The sequence below is a fragment of the Ammospiza caudacuta genome, chromosome 1 (assembly GCF_027887145.1).
Source record: "Ammospiza caudacuta isolate bAmmCau1 chromosome 1, bAmmCau1.pri, whole genome shotgun sequence".
Lineage (NCBI taxonomy): Eukaryota > Metazoa > Chordata > Aves > Passeriformes > Passerellidae > Ammospiza > Ammospiza caudacuta.
In genome coordinates, this window is record NC_080593.1 from 156221414 (window position 1) to 156245101 (window position 23688).

The 23688-nt window shown below is 58.3% G+C and overlaps 1 protein-coding gene across 1 annotated transcript in view; it reads right to left on the reverse strand.

Annotated features, from left to right (window-relative positions):
- Positions 1-23688, reverse strand: part of LOC131568194 (myosin-6-like) — a 32043-nt gene that overhangs the window by 3626 nt on the left and 4729 nt on the right. The window contains exons 4-36 of the mRNA XM_058820136.1: positions 22145-22301; positions 20963-20990; positions 20751-20859; positions 20565-20657; positions 17892-17955; positions 16481-16579; positions 16265-16368; positions 14962-15100; positions 14611-14879; positions 13906-14076; positions 13453-13762; positions 13298-13371; positions 13084-13171; positions 12888-13005; positions 12682-12805; positions 11523-11659; positions 11306-11432; positions 11077-11205; positions 10736-10978; positions 9957-10133; positions 9712-9857; positions 9537-9627; positions 7983-8372; positions 7022-7148; positions 6796-6914; positions 5360-5556; positions 4458-4641; positions 4219-4384; positions 4015-4139; positions 3615-3923; positions 2487-2690; positions 1629-1754; positions 868-1143 (exon numbers count right to left, since the gene is read on the reverse strand). Coding sequence (XP_058676119.1) covers positions 868-1143; positions 1629-1754; positions 2487-2690; positions 3615-3923; positions 4015-4139; positions 4219-4384; positions 4458-4641; positions 5360-5556; positions 6796-6914; positions 7022-7148; positions 7983-8372; positions 9537-9627; positions 9712-9857; positions 9957-10133; positions 10736-10978; positions 11077-11205; positions 11306-11432; positions 11523-11659; positions 12682-12805; positions 12888-13005; positions 13084-13171; positions 13298-13371; positions 13453-13762; positions 13906-14076; positions 14611-14879; positions 14962-15100; positions 16265-16368; positions 16481-16579; positions 17892-17955; positions 20565-20657; positions 20751-20859; positions 20963-20990; positions 22145-22301 — 5220 coding nt within the window. The remainder of the gene's footprint in view (positions 1-867; positions 1144-1628; positions 1755-2486; positions 2691-3614; positions 3924-4014; positions 4140-4218; positions 4385-4457; positions 4642-5359; positions 5557-6795; positions 6915-7021; positions 7149-7982; positions 8373-9536; positions 9628-9711; positions 9858-9956; positions 10134-10735; positions 10979-11076; positions 11206-11305; positions 11433-11522; positions 11660-12681; positions 12806-12887; positions 13006-13083; positions 13172-13297; positions 13372-13452; positions 13763-13905; positions 14077-14610; positions 14880-14961; positions 15101-16264; positions 16369-16480; positions 16580-17891; positions 17956-20564; positions 20658-20750; positions 20860-20962; positions 20991-22144; positions 22302-23688) is intronic.

Genomic DNA, 23688 nt, shown 5'->3' on the forward strand with positions numbered 1-23688 from the left:
ACCTCCATGGTCTCACCTGGTACCTGCCTCTCACCCCCATGGTCTCACCCCCATGGTCTCACCTGATACCTGAGCTCCTTGACCCACCCCCATGGTCTCACCTCCATGATCTCACCTGGAAGCTGAGCTCCTTGACCTACCCCCATGGTCTCACCTGGTACCTGAGTCTCACCTCCATGGTCTCACCTTGTAGCTGAGCTCCTTGACCCACCTCCATGTTCTCACTCCCACGGTCTCACCTGGTAACTGAGCTCCTTGATCCACCCCCATGGTCTCACCTGCATGGTCTCACCTGTGTGGTCTCACCTAGTACCTGAGTCTCATCCCCATGGTGTCACCTCCATGCTCTCACCTGGTACCTAAGTCTCACCTCCATGGTTTCACCTGGTACCTCTATGGTCTCACCTGGTACCTGAGCTCCTTGACCCACCCCTATGGTCTCACCTGCTAGCTGAGTCTCACCCCCCATGGTCTCACCTGATACCTGAGCTCCTTGACCCACACCCATGGTCTCACCTCCATGGTCTCACCTGATACCTGAGCTCCTTGACTCACTCCCATGGTCTCACCCCATGGTCTCACCTGATACCTGAGCTCCTTGACCCACTCCCATGGTGGTGGGTCTCACCCCATGGTCTTACCTGGTAGCTGAGCTCCTTGACCCACACCCATGGTCTCACCCCTGTGGTCTCACCTGGTAACTGAGCTCCTTGACCCACCCCCGTGGTCTCACCTCCATGGTCTCACCTGGTAGCTGAGCTCCTTGACCCACCTCCATGGTCTCACCTGGTACCTCCATGGTCTCACCTGGTAGCTGAGCTCCTTGACCCACCTCCATGGTCTCACCTGGTACCTCCATGGTCTCACCTGGTAGCTGAGCTCCTTGACGCGCCGCTCGGACTTGCGCAGCCCCTTGACGCTCTCGGCGTTGCGCTTCTGCTCGGCCTCCAGCTCGTTCTCCAGCTCCCTCACGCGCCCCTCGAGCTTCTGCAGCTGCTTCTTGCCGCCCTTGAGGGCCAGCTGCTCGGCCTCGTCCAGCCGCAGCTGCAGGTCCTTGATGGTCTGCTCCATGTTCTTCTTCATGCGCTCCAGGTGCGCGCTCGTGTCCTGCTCCTTCTTCAGCTCCTCCGCCATCATGGCCGCCTGCCCGCAGAGGGACAAGCAGGGGGTCTACGGCATGTTCTACCTGGTGGCCCCGGTGATGACCCCACTGATGACCCTGGTGCTGGCCCCGGTGATGGTCCTGGTCATGGCCCCAGTGACGGCCCCGGTGGCCTTGGTGGTGACCTCGGTGGTGACCATGGTGATGGCCTCACTAATGACCCTGGTCATGGCCCCGGTGGTGACCCCAGTGGTGGCCTCGGTGATGGCCCTGGTGATAGCCCTGGTGGTGGCCCCGGTGATGACCTCAGTGGTGGCCCTGGTGATGACCCCGGTCATGGCCCCAGTGATGGCCCTGGTGGTGGCCCCAGTGATGGCCCCGCTGGTGGCCCTGGTCATGGCTCTGGTGGTGGCCCCAGTCACGGCCCTGGTGGTGGCCCCGGTGGCAGCCCCAGCGATGGCCCCAGCGGTGACCCTGGCCATGGCCCCACTGATGGCCCCCGTGATGGTCCCACAGCCACACTCACATCGGTGATGGCCTTCTTGGCCTTCTCCTCAGCATTCCGGCACTCCTGGACGGCCTCTTCCACCTCTGTCTGCAGCTGGGAGATGTCACCCTCCATCTTCTTCTTCTGGTTGATGAGGCTGGTGTTCTGGGCGGGGAGGGGGAGACATCTCAGGAGGTGGCCCAGGGGCTGCTGTCCCACCCCTCAGTCCCCACAGGTCTTGGAGACTCCCCTGTATCTCCACAGGATGAAAGATCTTCTGGAGATCTTGGCAACACAACACAAAAATGGACACCACCCTTCTGTAGACCAACCAAATGTTCCTTGGATCTTCCATGGATCAAGCCAACCTCCTCCAGACCAACCCAACCCTCCTGAGACCTTCAGGAGAAGGTGGCACTGTTGGGTCTGGGTCAGATGGAGACATCTTGGGGGTCTACAGCTCAGCGAGAGTTGGTCTTCATCACCCCAATCCAACCAGACCTTCCATGGACCAACTCAACCTCCTCCAACCAAACCCAACCCTCCTTGGACTTTAGACCAAGCCAACCTCCCCCCGACCAACCCAACCCTCCTGAGATCTTCAGGAGAAGGTGGCACTGTTGGGTCCAGGTCAACTGGAGACATCGTGGGGGTCTACAGCAAGAGTTGGTCTTTCTCTACCAGATCTTCTCCAGACCAACCCAACCCTCCTTGGACCTTCTTTAGACCAACCCAACCTCCTCCAGACCAACCCTTGAGGAGAAGGAGGAGATGTTGGGTCTGCACCACCCTGAGCCACCTTGATCTCCCCAGCCAAGGCACCAGAGCTGTTTCTCCTGGGCTGGAGCACCCCTGGATGGAGGTGGCCCCTCTCCTGGTGGGCAGGTGAGGTCTCACCTGCGAGTGGAGGAGCTGGACCCTCTCGCTGGCCTCGATGAGCTCCTGCTCGGCCAATTTCCGGGCCCTCTCGGTCTGTTCCACCACGCCCCGGAGCTCCTCCAGCTCGGACTGCAGCAGGGTGTTCCTGCGCTCCACCATGGCCACGTTCTCCTTCAGGTCCTCCCCGACCCTTGCCGCGTCATCCAGCTGCAGCTGTGTGTCCTGGGGGTGGTGGGAAGGGCTGGTGGGTCCACCTGGACGTGGCGTGGTGGGTTCATCCAGCCATGGGCTGGTGGGTCCACCCAGACATGGGGTGGTGGGAAGGGGTAGTGGGTCCACCTGGACATGGGGTGGTGGGTCCACCCGGACATGGGGTGGTGGATCCACCTGGCCATGGGGTGGGAAGGGGTGGTAGATCCACCTGGACATGGGGTGGTGGGAAGGGGTGGTGGGTCCACCTGGACATGGGGTGGTGGGAAGGGGTGGTGGGTTTACCCATCCATAGTGTGGTGGGAAGGGGTGGTGGGTCCACCTGACCATGGGGTGGTGAGAAGGGGTAGTGGGTCCACCTGGCCATGGGGTGGGATCACCCATCCATGGTGTGGTGGGAAGGGGTGGTGGGTCCACCCAGACATGGGGTGGTGGGAAGGGGTGGTGGGTCCACCTGGCCATGGGGTGGGATCACCCATCCATGGTGTGGTGGGAAGGGGTGGTGGGTCCACCCAGACATGGGATGGTGGGAAGGGGTGGTGGGTCCACCCAGCAATGGGGTAGTGGGTCCATCAAACCACCCCTATAGGCGGTGGGGCCTCCAACACCCCAAGGTCTCCATGGACAGGGACCTTCAGGTACCTCCTGCACCTTCATGTCCCCATGGGACCTTCAGGACCTCAATGTCCCCAGAGAAAGGAACTTTTGGCTACCTCCTACTCCTCCATGTCCCTGTGGAACCCCCAGGTACCTCCTGCACCTCCATGTCCCAGTGGGATCTCCAGGTATCTCCTGCTCCTCCATGTCCCTGTGGGACCTTCAGGTACCTCCTACACCTTCATGTCCTCATGGAACCTTCAGGTACCTCCTACACTTCCATCTCCCTGTGGGACCTTCAGGCCCCTCCTACCCCTCTATGTCCTCATGGACAGGTACCTTCAGGTAGCCCTGCAGAGCCTTGACCTGCTTCTGGGCCTCGTTGGCGCCGCGGTTGGCGTGGCTGAGCTGGATCTCCATCTCGTTGAGGTCGCCCTCCATCTTCTTCTTCAGCCTGAGGGCCTCGTTGCGGCTCCGGGTCTCGGCGTCCAGCGAGGTCTGCAGCGACTCCACCACGCGCAGGTGGTTGCGCTTCACCTGCTCCATCTCCTCCTCCTTCTCGCCCAGCTTCCGCTCGTACTCCGCCTTCACCTGGTTGAACTCCAGCTGTGCCCTCAGGATCTTCCCCTCCTCGTGCTCCAGGGAGGCCTGGGGAGGACACACGGGACCTTGAGGACCACAGAGCGTGGGTGTCCCGCCAGGAGAACATAGGGATGGGGTGGGACGGGGCGTGATCCACCTCAGCCTCTTCCAGAGCGGCTTGGAGCTCCAGCTTCTCGGCGTCCAGCTGCTTGCGGACCTTCTCCAGCTCGTGGATGGATTTGTTGCCGGCGCCGAGCTGCTCCGTGAGGTCCGAGATCTCCTCTGCCCAGGTGAGACCCCGTCAGACCCCGTGGGAACGGGCGGGGAGCGCCCAGGTGGGCAGAGGGACCCGCGGTGTCACCTTGGAGGTTCTTGTTCTCCCTCTTGAAGGTCTCCAGGTGCTCCAGGGACTCCTCGTAGATGTTCCTCAGCTTGAAGAGATCGGTGCTGAGGGCCCTGGCCTCCTTCTGGGATGCCTCCAGCTCCGTCTGAGACTCCTCGAACTTCTGCTTCCACTCGGCCAACACCTGGGGACAGCCAGGTGTCACCCCACGGCCACCTGGCGCCACCCAGCCACCCCACCCTGCCCCACCCGCCCACCTTGTCAAAGTTCCTCTGCTTCTTGTCCAGGGCAGCGGCAGCCGCGTTCGACCGCTCCACGTCGGCCATCAGGTCCTCGATCTCGTTCTGCAGCCGGTGCTTGGTCTTCTCCAGCGAGGAGCACTTGGCGTTGACGGCCTCCACGGCCTCCTCAGCCTCCTGCAGCCGCTGCGCCAGCTTCTTCCTGCCCCAGGGACCACCTGGGGTCACCCGTGGGCCAGGGGGGGCCGCTCGAACCTTCTCCCACCCAGCCACTGGCCGAGGTTCTTCTCTGCGTGTCCTCTACCATCTCCAGGGCGCTCTACCTCCTCCAGGACCTTCTTCAGGACTTTCTCCAGTGCATGGTCTCCACCCCTCTGACCCCTCAGGAGCTCCACCCATGAGGAGAAGACTTAACCTCTAAAACCTCCAATACCTTCTCCAGCGTGTGGTCTCCATCCTGACCCCACAGGAGCTACATCCATAGGGAGGTGACTCAATCTCTAAAACCTTCTACAGAACATTTTCCAGTGGTTTCCACATCCCCAACCCCACAGAATCTCCATCTATGAGACAAGACTCACTTCTCCTCCTCCAGAACCTTCTCCAGTGGATGGTCTCCACCCCTGACCCCACAGAAGCTCCACCCATGGGGCAATGACTCACTTAGATTTCTCCAAAACCTTTCTCCAGAAATTCTCCCAAGGTTGATCTCCACCCCTGACCCCGCAGAAGCTCCACCCACGAGGAGATGGCTCCTCCAAAACCTTCTCCAGAACATTATCCTGTGGGTGATCTCCACCCCTGACCCCGCAGAAGCTCCACCCATGAGGAGATGGCTCCTCCAAAACCTTCTCCAGAACATTCTCCGGTGGGTGATCTCCACCCCTGACGCCACGGAAGCTCCACCCATGATGACTCACTTGGCCTCCTCCAGCTCCTCGGTGCGTTGGATGGCGTCCGTCTCATACTTGGTCCTCCACTGGGCCACCTCGGAGTTGGCCTTGGAGAGGGCGCGCTGGAGCTCGGCCTTGGCCTCGGTCTCCTCCTCGTACTGCTCCCGCAGCAGGTCCCCGTCGTGCCGGGCCGACTGCAGCGCGTGCGCCAGCGCGTTCTTGGCCTGGCGAGGAGAAGGTGGCACCATGGGGTCCAGGTCACCTGGAGTCCTCTGGCTCAGCGGGAGCTGGTCTTCATCACCACAACCCAACCAGACCTTCTGCAGACCAAGCCAGTCTACTCCAGACCAACCCAACCCAACTCTTCTTGGGTCTTATTTAGACCAACCCAACTTTCCTCAGACCTTCTGTAGACCAACCCATCTTCTTCCAGATCAACCCAACCTTCCGTACACCTTCAGGAGATGGTGGGACCATTGGATCCAGGTCAGCTTGAACTGCTGGGTGTCTCCAGCTCAGCAGGAGCTGGTCTTCATCACCCCAACCCAACCAGACCTTCTGCAGACCAAGCCAACCTTCTGCAGACCAACCCAAACATATCTGGACCTTCCATAGACCGACCCAACCCCTCTCTAAACCACTTTAGACCAACCCAATCATCCTTGGACCTTCCATAGATTGACCCGAGCTCTTCCAGGTCAACCCAACCTTCCTTACACCCTCAGGAGAAGATGGGACCATTGGATTGAGGTCATCTTGAACTTCCTGGGGTCTCCAGCTCAGCAGGAGGTGGACTTCATCACCCCAACCCAACCAGACCTCTTGCAGACCAAGCCAATCTACTCCAGACCAACCCAACTCTTCTTGGACCTTATTTAGACCAACCCAACCTTCCTCAGACCTTCTGTAGACCAACCCATCTTCTTCCAGATCAACCCAACCTTCCTTACACCTTCAGGAGAAGGTAGGACCATTGGATCCAAGTTAGTTTGAGCTTTGTGGGGTCTCCAACTCATCAAGAACTGGTCTTCATCACCACAACACAACCAGACCTTCTGCAGACCAACCCAATCTTCTCCAGACCAACCCAATCATCCTTGGACCTTCCATAGACCAACCCAAGCTCTTCCAGATCAACCCAACCTTCCTTACACCTTCAGGAGAAGGTGGCACCATTGGATCCAGGTTATCTTGAACTTCTGAGTGTCTCCAGCTCAGCAAGAGCTGGTCTTCATCACCACAACACAACCAGACCTTCTGCAGACCAACCCAACCTTATTTGGACCTTTCATAGACCAACCCAACCCTCCCTGGACCTCCTACAGCAGAACCCCCTGTAGATGGAACCCCTGCAGATGGACCCACCCAACCCCACCATTCTGAACCAGTGACCACAAGGGTGAAGGACACCTGTGATCCACCTGGATCCCCCCCAGGTCTTCTCACCCCCCACCAGACCCCACCTTCATCTCCTCCTCCAGCTGCCTCCGCAGGTCCTCCAGCTGCTGGGTGTAGGACACCTTGCCGCGGGTCAGCTGGGACACCAGCGCCTCCTTCTCCTCCAGCTGCCGCGACAGCTCACCTGGATGGGTGGGTGGGACTTCAGGTGTGGGGTGGGGGTCAGGTGGGATGGGGGATGGAGGTGCAGGTGTGGGACAGGTGTGGGGACCACCCAGGGTCAGCTCCCACCGTTCTCCGTCTGCAGCTTGGCCCGTTGGGTGTTGGCATCGTTGAGGACACGTTGGGTCTCCTCCAGCTTTGCCAAGTGCTCGGCAGCCTGGTCCTCCATGGAGCGCGACATCTTCTCCATGGCCACCTGCAGAGGATGGGCCAGACGAGGGGTGGGGATGGAGGCTATGGTGGGGTGGACATGCCCCATGGCTGGAGGTGTCCAAGGCCAGGGCTTGGAGCCACCTGGTCTGGTGGAACCCTGGGTGGGATCCACCCAACCCTGCACTCAACACAACCCAACCACATGGAGAGTCTTCATTTCAACCCAACTCAGGTCAACTCGGCCATGTGGAGACTCTTCAGCTCAACAAACTGAAGGTTCTTCAAAGCAACTCAACCCAACAAGGTGGACACTCAACCCAAGTCAACCAGCTGGAGATTCTCCAGCCCAACCAGATGAATGTTCTTCAAAGCAACTCAATCCAACAAGGTGGATGCTCAACCCAACTCAATGAGTTGAAGGTTCTTCAACACAACCCAACCCAACAGGGTGGACACTCAACACAACTCAACCAGTTGGAGACTCTCCAGCCCAACCAGCTGAAGGTTCTTCAAAGCAACTCAATCCAAAAAGGTGGACGTTTAACCCAACTCAACCAGTTGGAGACTCTTCAGCCCAACCAATTGAAGGTTCTTCAAAGCAGCTCAACCCAACAAGGTGGATGCTCAACCCAACTCAACTAGTTGGAGACTCTTCAGCCCAACCAGCTGGAGGTTCTTCAATGCAACTCAACCCAATAAGGTGGACACTCAACCCAACTCAACAAGTTGAAGATTCTTCAGCCCAACTTAACCCAACCCAGCCTGGTCTAGTGGAAGGTGTCCCTCCCCGAGGGTTGATGAACTGGATGATCTCAGCAGTCCTGTCCCACCCAAACCATCCCACAATTCCCTGCTGTCCATCTCAACCTCCTCCTACCTTAGACTTGATCAGCTGCTCCACGTTGGCGCTGAGGTCATCCAGCTCCAGCTTGAGCTCGCTCTTCTCCTTCTCCAGCTTCTGCTTGACGCGCTGGAGGTTGTCCAGCTGCTCGCCCAGCTCGGCCACGCTGTCGGCGTGTTTCTTCCTCAGCGCGGCCGCCGTGGCCTCGTGCTGCAGCGTGGCCTCCTCCAGGTCCCGCCGCAGCTTCTGGAACTCGGCCTCTCGCTTCTTGTTGAGCTCCAGCTGCGCCGAGGTGGCACCGCCGGCCTCCTCCAGCCGCTCGCTGAGCTCCTCCAGCTCCCGCGACAGCTCCGAGCGCTGCTTCTCCACCTTGGCCCGGCCCGTCCGCTCCGCCTCCAGCTCCTCCTCCAGCTCCTCGATCCGCGCCTGGGCAGCGAGAGGGTGCTCAACCCAACGAGGTGGACACTCAACCCAACCCAACCCAACCGGTTGGAGACTCTTCAGCTCAAGCAGCTGAAGGTTTTTCAAAGCAACTCAACCCAACCAGCTGAAGGTTCTTCAAAGCAATTCAACCCAGCAAGGTGGACACTCAACCCAGCTAGCTGAAAGTTCTTCAAAGCAGCTCAACCCAGCAAGGTGGACACTCAACCCAACTCAACCAGTTGGAGACTCTTCAGCTCAACCAGCTGAAGGTTCTTCAAAGCAACTCAACCCAACCTGCTGAAGGTTCTTCAAAGCAACTCAACCCAGCAAGGTGGACACTCAACCCAGCTAGCTGAAAGTTCTTCAAAGCAACTCAACCCAGCAAGGTGGGCACTCAACCCAACTCAACCAGTTGGAGACTCTCCAACCAGCTGAAGGTTCTTCAAAGCAACTCAACCCAACAAGGTGGATGCTCAACTCAACCAGTTGGGGACTCTCCAAGTCAACCAGCTGAAGGTTCTTCAACACAACCCAACCCAACCTAACAAGGTGGACACTCAACTCAACTCAGCCATGTGGAGACTCTTCAGCCCAACCAGCTGAAGGTTTGTCAAAGCAACTCAACCCAACAAGGTGGACACTCAACTCAGCTCAACCAGTTGAAGTCTCTCCAGCCCAACCAGCTAAAGGTTCATCAAAGCAACTCAACCCAACAAGGTAGACACTCAACTCAACTCAACTCAACCAGTTGGAGTCTCTCCAGCCCAATCAGCTGAAAGTTCTTCAAAGCAACTCAACCCAGCAAGGTGGGCACTCAACCCAACTCAACCAGTTGGAGACTCTTCAGCCCAACCAGCTGAAGGTTCTTCAAAGCAACTTGGGTGAACCCCCATCCCCTCCACTCAACCCAACTCAAGCAGCTTTGGGACGCTTGAATCCAACTCAACTCGACCCACCCCAAGCAGTTGGAGACCATTCAGGTCAACCCAACCAGCTGGAGACTCTTCAACCCCACCAAAACCAACCCAGCTAATGGAGCCTCTTCCACTCGGCCATCCACCTGGAGACTCTCCAACTCAACCATCAGGTTGCTCTTCAACCCAAACAAACCACCTGGAGATGCTCCAGTCCAACCCAACCAGACACAGATCCATCTTCCCACCTTACCTGTAGCTCCTTCAGCTTCTTCTGGAGCTGCAGAGCCAGCGCCTGCTCGTCCTCGATCCTGCTGTTCTGCTGGTGGATCTCAAACTCCTTCCTGTGGAAGAAGTGGGGGCAAGTGAGGTCTCACCCGTGACCCTCAACTGGACCTCACATGGCAGGGAGATCCATCCAGCCTCACTTCTTGAGCTTCTCCTCCAGCTGCTGCTTGTCATTCTCCAGATCCATGATGTTCTCCTGGGTCAGCTTCAGGTCACCTTCCAGCTTCCTCTTGGCCCGTTCCAGGTCCATTCGGATCTTCTTCTCCTGCTCCAGGGAGCCTTCGAGCTGTGCAGGAACACAGAAATGGGGAGAAACCTCAAGTTCTGCTCGTCTTCGCCCCAGACGTTCCTCAGCAGGGCCTGGGGTGGGACCAGCCACACTCACATCGTCCACTTGCTGTTCCAGCTTGACTTTGCCCTTAGTCAAGGTGTTGACCTTGTCTTCCTCGGCCTGCAGGTCGTCCAGCGTCTGCTGGTGGGACTCCTGCAGAGCCTTCTTCTCCTTGGCCAGCTTGGCGATGGTCTCGTCCAGCCCCGCCATCTCCTCTGTGAGGTTCTTGACCTGCAGGAGAAGTGTCCGGCCTCCAGCTCAGTGCCGGGGTGGGGCAGAGTTGGGGGAGGTTGATGTTCACCTCATCCAAAGAGGTGGTTTCAATGCAGGAGAACCCAAAGGACTTTGGGTCTTCTCAATGAGCCCAACCCAACCAACATTGGATCTTCTCAACCTGCCTTGGGTTCCTTAACCCAAGCTAGCAGATCCCACCCAGCCTTGGGTGTCCTCAATACCTCATGTCTTCTCAACCCATCTCAGCCATCCTTGATCGTCTCAACCCATTCCAAACCCAACCCAACCAGTTTTACATTTCACCAACCCAACCCAACCCAACCCAACCCAACCAGTTTTACGTCTCACCAACCCAACCCAACCATCCTTGATCATCTCAACCCAGCCCAGCCCAACCCAACCAGTTTTATGTCTCACCAACCCAACTCAACCCAACCCAACCAGTCTTATGTCGCACCAACTCAACCCAACCCAACCCGTCTTATGTCGCACCAACTCAATGCAACCCAACCAGCCTGGAGTCTCCTCAACCCAACCCAACAAGGCTGAGCAGATTGAAGTCCCCTCACCTTGAGGCCAAGGCCTCTCCCAATCCTCACCTTGTTCTCAGTCGCGTGTTTCTCCTTCTCCACCTTGGCCAGGGTCAGCTCCAGGTCATCAATGTCCTTCTTCAGCTCTGAGCATTCGTCCTCCAGCTTCCTCTTCTTGGCTGTCAGCTCGGCGTTCATCTCCTCCTCGTCCTCCAGCCGCTCCGTCAGCTCCTTCACCTTGGCCTCCAGCTGGATCTTGTTCTTGATCAGCTGGTCACAGCGCTCCTCGGCGTCGTTCAGGTTGTCCTGCTCCTGTTTTGGGGGGGACAGCAAGTGAAGCAGGGTTGCCCCAGGGTCTGGTGGGGGTGGTGGTCACACCTGTGATGTGGTTTTGGGCTGATCTGACTCACAGCCTGCACTTGGAGCTGGAGGTCGTTCTTCTCCTGCAGCATGGAGACCATCTTCTCCTCCAGCTCCTTCCGCCGCGACTCCGACTTCTCCAGGGCGTCCTTCAGCCGCCCGTACTCCTCCTTCATGTTCTGCTCCAGGAGACCCCGAGAAGGTCAAAGACCCTGATCCAACACCCCTCAGATGATCCTGGTGGTGGTGGTCCCACCCTTCCCTGCCCACCCCACCCACCTGCATCTCCTTCTCCGTCTCCGCGCTCTTCAGCAAGGGCTTGATCTTGAAATAGAGCTTCATCCACGGCCAGTTCTTCACCCCCATGAAGGCCCGGAGGTTCCACTGGATCACCAGCAGCGCGTCCCTACGAGGACGAGGAGGAGGAGAAGGACACAGGTGCCACCACATGCCCAGCCAGGTGACCAGGTGAGCAGAAGGCCCGCCCCCGTCTCACCGGCGCTCCACGATCTTCTTGAACTCGATGCGCATGAGCTGCCCCCGCGCCCGCGCCTGGATGCGGGTGATGATGCGGGACAGGCGCTCGTCACGCATCTCCTCCAGCTGGCCCAGGAGCCCTGCCTTGAAGAACACCTGAGGGGAGGGAGGAGGTGGTGGGACCATGAGGTCTGTGTCCACCTCGGATGGTGGGAACAGAGGGAACAGAGACCGCGGGATCTCCCCACAATGCGTCCAAAGGGGTTGTGGTGGGTGGAAGGATGGGGTGGTGTCTGGGTAGATGGACAGATGGACACGGGGATCATGGGACCATAAGGTACATGTCCACCTTGGATGGTGGCACCACAGGGAACAGAGACAACAGGATCTCCCCACAGTGCATCCAAAGTAGTTGTGGTGGGTGGAATTATGGGGTGGTGTTTAGATAGATGGACAGATGGACATGTTGATGGACAGATGGACACAGGGATCATGGGACCATGAGGTCCATGTCCATCGTGGACGTTGAGACCACTTGGAACAGAGACAATGGGATCTGACCCAGAGGGATCAAACTGGTTGTGGTGGGTGAAAGGATGGGGTAGATGGTGTCTGGGTAGATGGACAGATGGACATGGTGATCACAGGACCACGAGGTCCAGGTCCACCTTGGATGATGGGACCACAGGAAAAAGGGACCACGAGATCTCACCCAGTAGGATCAAACTGGTTGTGGTGGGTGGAAGGATGGGGTAGGGGTCCAGAAGGAACAGATGGACATAGGGAGGAACAGATGGACACATGAATGGTGGGAACATGGGGTCCACTACACCTGAGGGATGGTGGGACCACAGGGAAAAGAGACCATGGGATCTTCTCATGGTGTGTCCAAAAGGGTTGTGGTGGATGGAAGAATGGCGTGGTGTTTGGGTAGATGGACATGTCAATGGGCAGATGGACATGGGGATCACGGCACCATGAGGTCCATGTTCACTTTGCATGGTGGGGCCACAAGGAACAGGGACCATAAGATCTTACCAGTGGGATCAAACTGGTTGTGCTGGGTGGAATTATGGGGTGGTGTCTACCTAGATGCACACAGGGATCATGGGGACCATGAGGTTCACAACACATGAAGGATGGTGGCACCACAGGGAACGGGGACCACGAGATCTCACCTTGGTGTGCCCAAACTTGTACTGGTTGTGGTCGATGTCGATGGAGCCCAGGAGCTTCTCGGCGCCCTTGCGGCTGTCGATGAACTGCCCCTCGGGGATGGCCGCGGGGTTCAGGATGCGGTACCTGGGGGCCACAGAGGACATGACCCCCGAGCTCAGCCCCCATGGCGTTGTCCCCCCCACCCAAACCCTCTCCGTGTCCCCACCGCTGTCGGAAGTCCCCGTAGAGGATGCGGTTGGGGAAGCCCTTGCGGCAGATGCGGATTCCCTCCAGGACCCCGTTGCAGCGGAGCTGGTGCATGACCAGGGCGTTGTCCATCACACCTGGAGGGGGGACACAGGTGAGGGGTCAACCACGAGCCACGCCCACGCCCCAACCTCCAATCCCCACCCTCGGCTCACCCGGCTCCTTCCGCTCGTTCGGGACGAGGCAGCGGACGAAGTGGGGGTGGGTGGTCTTGAGGTTGGCCATCAGCTTGTTGAGGTTCTCCTGGGGAGGAGAGGGGAGGGTGACCAATGGCGGAGCAGGGGAGGGGCTGGGGGGTGGTGGGACCACCCTCTACACCAGGAGATGTTCTCCCCCCGCCCTGCAGCAGATCTAGAGCAGGTTCCTCACCCGGTGCAGGGCTGAGACCGTCTGGAAGGAGGAACCTTTCTTCTTGGCTCCTTTCCCCTTCCCGCTGTCACCGCCTGCGGAGGAGAGCGGTCGGATGAGGTGGGAACAAGGACAACTCCTGTGGGAACTGTCTTCTTCACCCCTCCACCACCCACCGGAGTCTGCCCCGGCGTAGTTGGAGAAGAGGTGGGCCAAGAGCTTGAGGGCGGATTTCTGGTAGAGCCCCACCACCGTCTCATTGAGGGGGTCCTTGTTCTTCTCCAGCCAGCCCAGGATGTTGTAGTCCACGGTGCCGGCGTAGTGGGTGAGCGAGAAGTGCGCCTCGGACTTGCCCTTGACGTTCCGTGGCTTCCCGAAGTTGGCCGACTTGCCCAGGTGGTTGTCGTAGAGTTTGGACTTGAAGGTCATGTCCGAGGCCTTGGGGAACATGCACTCCTCCTCCAGGATGGACATGATCCCCATGGGCTGTGGACAAGCAGAGCTTGTTGGTCGGGAAGGACACCAGGGACAACCCAAAAGCCTCTCCTGGGGCACCTGAGGGGCTCCAGCTGGATGGACCCTCCTCCCTCAGCCCCTGGAGGCCCTGGAGGTCCTGGGGGTGGTGGTACCTTCTCGATGAGGTCGATGCAGGCCTGCAGGTCCATGCCGAAGTCGATGAACTCCCACTCGATGCCCTCCTTCTTGTACTCCTCCTGCTCCAGCACGAACATGTGGTGGTTGAAGAACTGCTGCAGCTTCTCGTTGGTGAAGTTGATGCAGAGCTGCTCGAAGCTGTTGAACTGGGGGAGGAGAGGGAGAAACAGGTGAAGGAGTCCATGGGGTCAACTCAACACCCAACGGGGCCAACTGAGTCCATGGGGTCAACTCAACAAGGCCAGCTCAAGGCTCAACAGGGTCAGCTGCACACCCAATGGGATGGACAGAGTCAATCTGACACCCAATGGGGTGAAGACAACATTGAATGGGATCCATGGGGTCAACTCAACATCCAACAGGGTCAAAGTGATGCCCAGCGGGGGTCAATGGGGACAACTCTACACCCAGTGGGGTCAGCAGAACATCCAATGAGATCAGTGGGGTCAACCTGAGACCCAAAGGGTTCAAAACAACACCCAGTGGGGTCAAGAAGGTCAACTCAGCACCTAAAGGAGTCACTGGGATCAATGAGGTCAACGCAACGCTCAATGACGTCAACACAAAGACCCAATCCCCACCCAAGGTCACCATGAAGCTCTAGGAGATCCCCTCACCACCCAGCTGGCTCAATGCCACCCCTGCAAGGCCCAGCGCCACTGCCCCGCCCCGAGCCTCACATCAAAGATCTCGAAGCCAGCGATGTCCAAGACGCCGATGAAGTACTGCCGCGGCTGCTTGGTGTCCAGCGAGTTGTTGATCCTCACCACCATCCAGTTGAACATCTTCTCGTAGACGGCCTTGGCCAGGGCCCCGATGGAGTAGTAGACCTGCTGGACGCTCTGCCCCTTGGTCACGTACTCGTTGCCCACCTTGACGCGCGGGTGGCACAAGCCCTTGAGCAGGTCGGCCGAGTTCAGCCCCATCAGGTAGGCGGACTTGTCGGCATCTGTGGAGCAGGAGATACCTGGTCAGGTGCCACCTCACCTGGTGACCCCGCCCTGACCGGTCGCCCCCTCGCCCCGACCCGCCTTCGGTGCCGTCGGGCTCTGCCTGCTCCTCCCGCTGCTTCTGCTTGAACTTCATGTTGCCGAAGTGCATGATGGCCCCCGTCAGCTTGTAGACGCCGGCCTTCTCCTCGGCCGTGAAGCCCAGCACGTCAAAGGCGCTCTGGGAGGGGTGAAGCAGGTGAGGGAGGGGCCAGGTGAGGGCATGGCTTCTGGTGGTCACCACCTGCGATGGTCACCACCTGCGATGGTCACCACCTGCGATGGTCGCCACCTGAGGGTACCTCCCACTGTCCTTCCCACTCGTTGGCCCAGCTGGCCAATGGGGACATGTCCAGCCATGGGTTTGTCCACTTGAAGGACTTGTCCATCAATTAATTAATTAATTAATTCATCCATCCATCCATCCATCCATCCATCCATGGGTTCATTTGTCTAGCTCAGGACTCATTTATTCAGGATCCATCCATCCATTTCAGAACTTCATCCATCCAGCCATGGACTCATCCATCCATCCATCCATCCATGGACTCATCCATCCATCCATCCATTCATCTCCATACCCACGTCCGTCCATCCATCCATCCATCCATCCATGGATTCACCTGTCCATGGATTCTTCCATCAATCCATTTGAGGACTTAATCCATCAATCCATGGACTCATCCACCCATTAGAGGACATTTATACTCATGGATCCATCTGAGGACCCATCCATCCTCCATCTCTCCTTCTAAGGACTCACTGATCCATGGAAGGGTCCATCTATCCATGGTCTCATCCACCCATTTGAGGACCTCTATATACACGGATCCATCCATGGACTCATTCATCCATCTCTCCATCTCTCCATGGACTCATCCATTCTTCCATCCATCCATGGACTCATTCCTCCATCTCTCCATACCTCCATCCATCCATCCATGGACTCATCCATCCATCCATCCATCCATCCATCCATGGACTCATCTCTCCATACCTCCATCCATCCATCCATGCACTCATGCACACATCTCTCCATATCTCCATCCATCCATGGACTCATTCCTCCATCTCTCCATACTTCCATCCATCCATCCATCCATCCATCCATCCATCCATGCACACATCTCTCCATATCTCCATCCATCCATCCATCCATGGACTCATTCCTCCATCTCTCCATACCTCCATCCATCCATCGATGGACTCATCCATCCATCCATCCATCCATCCATGGACTCATCTCTCCATACCTCCATCCATGCACTCATGCAGACATCTCTCCATATCTCCATCCATCCGTCCATCCATGGACCCATCACTCCCTCCACCCCTCCCTGCTCACATCGGTTGCCAACAGCTCCTCGGCGTCGTCGATGGAGGCCACGGTCACCTCGCCCTGGGACACGTACCCGTAGTCATAGGGGTTGGAGGTGACCAGCAGCATCTCTGGGGTGGGATGGAGACACCTCTGAGCACTCCCAATCTCCTCAAACCACCCCAAATTTCGGGAAAAGGGGGGAAGGAGAAGCCCCGAGGCCATGGTGGTGGCCCAGCTCACCCAGAAGCTCTGGCTTCTTGTTGGAGAGGATCTGGTAGAAGATGTGGTAGTTGCGCTCGGCCTTCAGCTGGAAGATGACGCGGGACTTCTCCAGGAGGTCTGGGAGGGTGGATGGGGAGAAGGTGGGTGAGGAGAGGGATGGAGAGGGAATGGTGGGGTGAGGAGAGGAACGGAGACATGGAGAGATGGGTGGAGGCATGGACATGTGGATGAGTGAAGAGATGGGTGGATAAATGAAAAGTTGGATGGAGATGTGAGGAGATGGAAAGATGAGGAGGTGGAGGGTCAGATGGCTAGTGGGAGAAGGAGATGGATGGAATGATGGACAACAGGGCAGGACACCAGCTCATTGGATCTACCAACCATGGAGAGGGATGGATGGATGGATGGATGGATGGATGGATGGATGGATGGATGGATGGATGGATGATGGATGGATGGATGATGGATGGATGATGGATGATGGATGGATGATGGATGAATGATGGATGGATGGATGGATGATGGATGGATGGATGGATGGATGGATGATGGATGGATGATGGATGATGGATGGATGGATGGATGGATGGATGATGGATGGATGGATGATGGATGGATGATGGATGGATGATGGATGGATGGATGATGGATGGATGATGGATGGATGATGGATGGATGGATGGATGATGGATGGATGATGGATGGATGATGGATGATGGATGGATGATGGATGGATGATGGATGGATGGATGGATGATGGATGGATGATGGATGATGGATGGATGGATGGCAGGATGGGTGGATGGATGGATGGATGGATGGATGGATGATGGATGGATGGATGATGGATGGATGATGGATTGATGGATGGATAGATGGCAGGATGGATGGATGGATGATGGATGGATGATGGATGGATGGATGATGGATGGATGGATGGATGGATAAATGGAAGGGATGGATGATGGATGGATGATGGATGAATGATGGATGGATGGATGGATGGATGATGGATGGATGATGGATGATGGATGGATGATGGATGGATGGATGGATGGATGGATGGATGATGGATGGATGGATGGATGGATGATGGATGGATGATGGATGGATGATGGATGGATGATGGATGGATGGATGGATGGATGGATGGCAGGATGGATGGATGGATGATGGATGGATGGATGGATGGATGATGGATGATGGATGGATGGATGATGGAGGGATGAGGAGATGGATGGAGGGAAGCACAACTCATGGATCCACCAACCAGGAGGACAGACGGACATGTGGGTGGATGAAGGGATGGATGGACACATGAGGAGATGGGAGGATGAGGAAGCGGACAGAGGGACGAGGAGGGCTCTGGACACACGGACAGCGGCCGGACATTGGCCAAGCCCTGCTCCCACCACCCTTGGCCACTCACAGGTCTCGATGTCGGCCGACGCCAACTTCCCGGTGGCCCCGAAGTGGATCCGGATGAACTTCCCCTGAAAGGGCGGTGGGGGGCCATGGGTCCTGCCCCACAGAGGCCACCCCAGAGACCCCGCCCCACAGAGGCCACCCCACAGATCCTGTCCCATAGGTCCTGCCCCACAGGCTCCTCACAAAGACCCTGCCCCACAGAGGCCACCCCAGAGACCCTACCCTATAGAGGCCACCCCACAGATCCTGCCCCACAGAGGCCACCCCAGAGACCCCACCCCACAGAGGCCACCCCACAGATCCTGTCCCATAGGTCCTGCCCCACAGGCTCCTCACAAAGACCCTGCCCCACAGAGGCCACCCCATAGACCCTGCCCCATAGGTGCTGTCCCATAGATCCCGTCCCCTTTACCACTGAGATCTTCAGACCCCACCCCTTAGATCCAGCCCTATGGACTCTGCCCCACAGCCCCTAACCTGTACACCACACCCCATAGACCCAGATCTATATCCCCGGCCCCACAGACCCTAACCTATCCACCCCACCCCACAGCCCCAGCCCCAGTCCCATACACCCTGCCCCACAGACTGTAATCTGTCCACCTCACCCCATAGACCCAGCCCCAGCCCCATAGACTCTGCCCCACAGACCCTAACCTGTCCACCTCACCCCATAGACCCAGCCCCAGCCCCATAGACTCTGCCCCCCAGACCCTAACCTGTCCACCCCACCCCATAGACCCAGCCCCAGTCCCATACACCCTGCCCCACAGACTGTAATCTGTCCACCTCACCCCATAGACCCAGCCCCAGCCCCATAGACTCTGCCCCACAGACCCTAACCTGTCCACCCCACCCCATAGACCCAGCCCCAGTCCCATACACCCTGCCCCACAGACTGTAATCTGTCCACCTCACCCCATAGACCCAGCCCCAGCCCCATAGACTCTGCCCCACAGCCCCTAACCTGTACACCACACCCCATAGACCCAGATCTATATCCCCGGCCCCACAGACCCTAACCTGTCCACCCCACCCCACAGCCCCAGCCCCAGCCCTATAGACTGCCCCACAGACCCTAACCTATCCACCCCACCCCATAGACCCAGCCCCAGCCCTATAGACTGCCCCACAGACTCTAACCTATCCACCCCACCCCATAGACCCAGCCCCAGTCCCATACACCCTGCCCCACAGACCCTAACCTGTCCACCCCACCCCATAGACCCAGCCCCAGTCCCATACACCCTGCCCCACAGACTGTAATCTGTCCACCTCACCCCATAGACCCAGCCCCAGCCCCATAGACTCTGCCCCACAGACCCTAACCTGTCCACCCCTCCCCACAGCCCCAGCCCTATAGACTGCCCCACAGACTGTAATCTGTCCACCCCACCCCATAGACCCAGCCCCAGCCCCATAGACTCTGCCCCAAAGATCCTAACCTGTCCGCCCCACCCCACAGACACCAGCCCCACCCCATAGACTCTGCCCCATTGATGTTCTCATAGACATTGGCCCAACCCCATAGACCCCATTCCACGGGTGCTGCACCACCCAAAGCCCCATAGACTCCTCCCCCAGGCCTCACCCTATGGGCCCCACCCCACTGATGTGCCCCACAGACACCAGCCCGACCTGACAGACTCTATGATGCGCCCTGTAGACACAGGCCCCGCCCCATAGACCCCACCCCACTGATGTGCCCCACAGACACTGGCCCCAACCCATAGACTCCACCCCATAGACCCCAAAATCCAAAATCCACCTCACAGACCCCGCCTGTGGACTCTGCCCCATCGATGCGCCCCACAGACACCAGCCTCACCCCATAGACTCCACCCCATAGACCCCAAAATCCAAAATCCACCTCACAGACCCCGCCTATGGACTCTGCCCCATAGATGCGCCCCACAGACACCAGCCTCACCCCATAGACTCCACCCCATAGACCCCAAAGTCCAATATCCACCTCACAGACCCTGCCTGTGGACTCTGCCCCATAGTTATGCCCCACAGACACCAGCCTCACCCCATAGACTCCACCCCATAGACCCCAAAGTCCAATATCCACCTCACAGAACCTGCCTGTGGACTCTGCCCCATAGATGCGCCCCACAGACACCAGCCTCACCCCATAGACTCCACCCCATAGACCCCAAAATCCAAAATCCACCTCACAGAACCTGCCTGTGGACTCTGCCCCATAGTTATGCCCCACAGACACCAGCCTCACCCCATACCCACAGGCTCCGCCCCACAGACTCCACCCCAAGGCCCTGCAGACTCCTCCCCTGAGCCCCACCCCACAGACCCCAAAATCCAATCTCCTCCTCACAGAACTCACCCATAGGCCCCACCCCACTGATGTGCCCCACAGACACCAGCCCCAACCCATAGACTCCACCCCATAGACCCCAAAATCCAAAATCCACCTCACAGACCCCGCCTATGGACTCTGCCCCATCGATGCGCCCCACAGACACCAGCCTCACCCCATAGACTCCACCCCATAGACCCCAAAGTCCAAAATCCACCTCACAGAACTCACCCATAGACCCCACCCCACTGATGTGCCCCACAGACACCTCATCCCACAGGTGCTGCCCCACCCATAGCCCTATTGACTCCTCCCCTGGGCCCCGCCCCACAGCCCAGGCCCCGCCCCACTCACGAATCGCGAGGAGTTGTCGTTGCGCACGGTCTTGGCGTTGCCGAAGGCCTCGAGCGCGGGGTTGGCCTGGATGATTTGATCCTCCAGGGTGCCCTGGGGTGGGGGGTGACACCGCGGGTGGGCGGGGACACGGCCAGGGGGGAGGTGACACCGCGGGGGGCGCGGCCGGGCCCCGCCCTTTTTTACCTTGCTGCTATTGGCCGCCTCCTTCTTGCGGTCGCCGATGGCGGCGATGCTGGCGAAGTATTGGATGACGCGTTTGGTGTTCACCGTTTTCCCCGCCCCCGATTCGCCGCTGGGGGGGGCAAGGGGGTCACCAGGGGGTCACCAGGGGGTCACTGAGGGGTCACCTGGGGTCACCCCACACCTGTGGGGCGGTGTCGGGGTTGGGGACTCACGTGATGAGGATGGATTGGTTCTCGCGGTCTGTGGGGAGAGAGAGGGGTCGGGGGGTGAGGAGGGGTCTGGGGGGTCTTCAGCTCTCCTCCAGGTGAGCAGCAGGTCAGGTGGGACAAAGTTCAGGAGAAGTTTGGGGTTTGGGGTTCCCCAACCTCCCCAGGCGAGGTGGGATGAGGCTGGGGAAATGTTGAGGGGTTTGGGGTTCTCCAACTCCTCCAGGTGAGCAGCAGGTCAGGTGGGACAAAGCTCAGGAGAAGTTTGGGGTTTGGGGTTCTCCAACTCCTCCAGGTGAGCAGCAGGTCAGGTGGGGCAAAGCTCAGGAGAAGTTTGGCGTTTGGGGTTCCCCAACCCCCTCAGGTGAGGAGCAGGTCAGATGGGATGAGGCTGGGGAGATGCTGAGGGTTCTCCAACCTCCCCAGGTGAGGAGCAGGTCAGGTGGGACAAAGTTCAGGAGAAGTTTGGCGTTTGGGGTTCCCCAACCCCCTCAGGTGAGGAGCAGGTCAGATGGGATGAGGCTGGGGAGATGCTGAGGGTTCTCCAACCCCCACCAGGTGAGGAGCAGGTCAGGTGGGACAAAGTTCAGAATAAGTTTGGAATTTGGGGTTCTCCAACCCCCGCCAGGTGAGGAGAAGGTCAGGTGGGACAAAGTTCATGAGAGGTCGAGGGTCTGGTGTTTGGGGTTCTCCACCCTTCCAGGTGGGATGGGTCAAAACTGGGGGGAGCCATTGGGGGTCTTGGGGGTCTCCCCACAGCCAGGTGAGTCCCAGGTCAGGTGTGACCAGACTGTGAAGATACTGGGAGTCGTGGGGCTCTCCACCCTCTCAGGTGTGACCAAGGTGAGGTGGAACCAAGATCAGGGAGACGTTGGGGTTCTCCACCCTCCCAGGTGGGACCAAGTTGAAGGAGGTCTAGAGGTCCCAAGTGGGACAAGATGAGGGAGATGTTGGGGTTCTCCACCCTCCCAGGTAGAACCAAGGTGAGGTGGAACCAAGCTGAGGGAGATCTTGGGGTTCCCCACCTTCCCAGGTGGGACCAAGGTGTAGGAGATGTTGGGGTTCTCCACCCTCCCCACTGAGCTATCTCAAAACCGTGAGGACCCACGGGGACCCTTGGACCTGCCCTGGCGCCCAGGTGTCCCCAGGTGTCCCCAGGTGTCCCCAGGCCCGTTTTGGGGGTCCCACCTGTCAGCATGTACTGGTAGGCGTTGTCGGAGATGGAGAAGATGTGCGGGGGGACCTCGTTGCGCTTCTTGCCCCGGTAGGCGGCCACCACTTGTGGGTCATAGACCGGGAGCCACTTGTAGGGGTTCACGGTGACGCAGAACAGCCCCGAGTAGGTCTGGGGGGACAAACGGGGGGCTCGGGGGGGGACACACCCGGCGTGGGGACACCGACCCCAACCGGGGTGCGGGAATGGGTGGTGGGGGGTTTGGGGGGTCAAGGGTGGGACGCTGGAGGATCTGGAGGGGGTTCAGGGCTCCTGGGGGTCCAAGGTTTGGAGGTTTTGGGTCTGGGGGACGTTCGGGGCTCCTGGAGGTCCAAGGATTGGAGATTTTGGGTCTGGTGGAGGTTCAAGGGTGCTGGGGGTTCAGGGTTTGGAGATTTTGGGTCTGGGGGTCCAAGGTTTGGAGATTTTAGGTCTGGGGGTCCAAGGTTTGGAGATTTTAGGTCTGGGGGTCCAAGGATTGGAGATTTTGGGTCTGGGGGAGGTTCGGGGCTCCTGGAGGTCCAAGAATTGAAGATTTTGGGTCTGGGGGTCCTGGAGGTCCAAGAACTGGAGATTTTGGGTCTGGGGGTCCAAGGATTGGAAATTTTGGGTCTGGAGGGGACTCAGGAGTGCTGGGGGTCCAGGGTTTGGAGATTTTGGGTCTGGGGGAGGTTCAGGGTGGCTGGGTGGGGTCAAGGATGGACACTGGAGGATCTGGAGGGGGTTCAGGGCTCTTGGAGGTCCAAGGATTGGAGACTTTGGTTCTGGGGGTGTTCAGGGGGTCCAAGGTTTGGAGATTTTGGGTCTGGGGGAGGTTCAGGGTGGCTGGGTGGGGTCAAGGATGGGACACTGCAGGATCTGGAGGGGGTTGTGGGATGCTGGAGGTCCAAGGATTGGAGATTTTGGGCCTGGGGGTGTTCAGGAGGTCCAAGGATTGGAGATTTTGGGTCTGGGGGAGGTTCAGGGGTGCTGGGGGTCCAAGAATTGGAGATTTTGGGTCTGGGCGTCCAAGGTTTGGATATTTTGGGTCTGGGGGTGTTCAGGGCAACCAGGGATGGGACATTTGGGATCTGCGTGGCTCTGGAGAAGCCTCCCCCACCCCAATTCCTGGTGCCCCAAAGCCCCCCCAGATGCCTCTCCATGGTTCCAGGTGTCCCCAGAAGCTCCCACCTGGTTCCAGCCCCACCTGAGCTTTGGGGCAGGGTCCCCACTGTCCCTTCACCCATTTTTGAGGTTTCCTCCCCCCATTTTTGAGGTTCCCCCCTCCCATTTTTGAGGTCCCCTCTCCATTTTTTAGTTTTCCCCCCATTTTGGAGATTCCCTACCCCATTTTGAGTTTCCCCTCTCCATTTTTGATGTTCCCCCACATTTTTGAGGTTCTCCCCCCCCATTTTTGAGGCCCCCTACCATTTTTGAGATTCTCTCCCCCATTTTTGTGGTTCCCCACCCCATTTTTGAGGTTCTCCCCGCATTTTTGAGGTTCTCGCCCCATTTTTGATGTTCCTCTCCGTTTTTGATG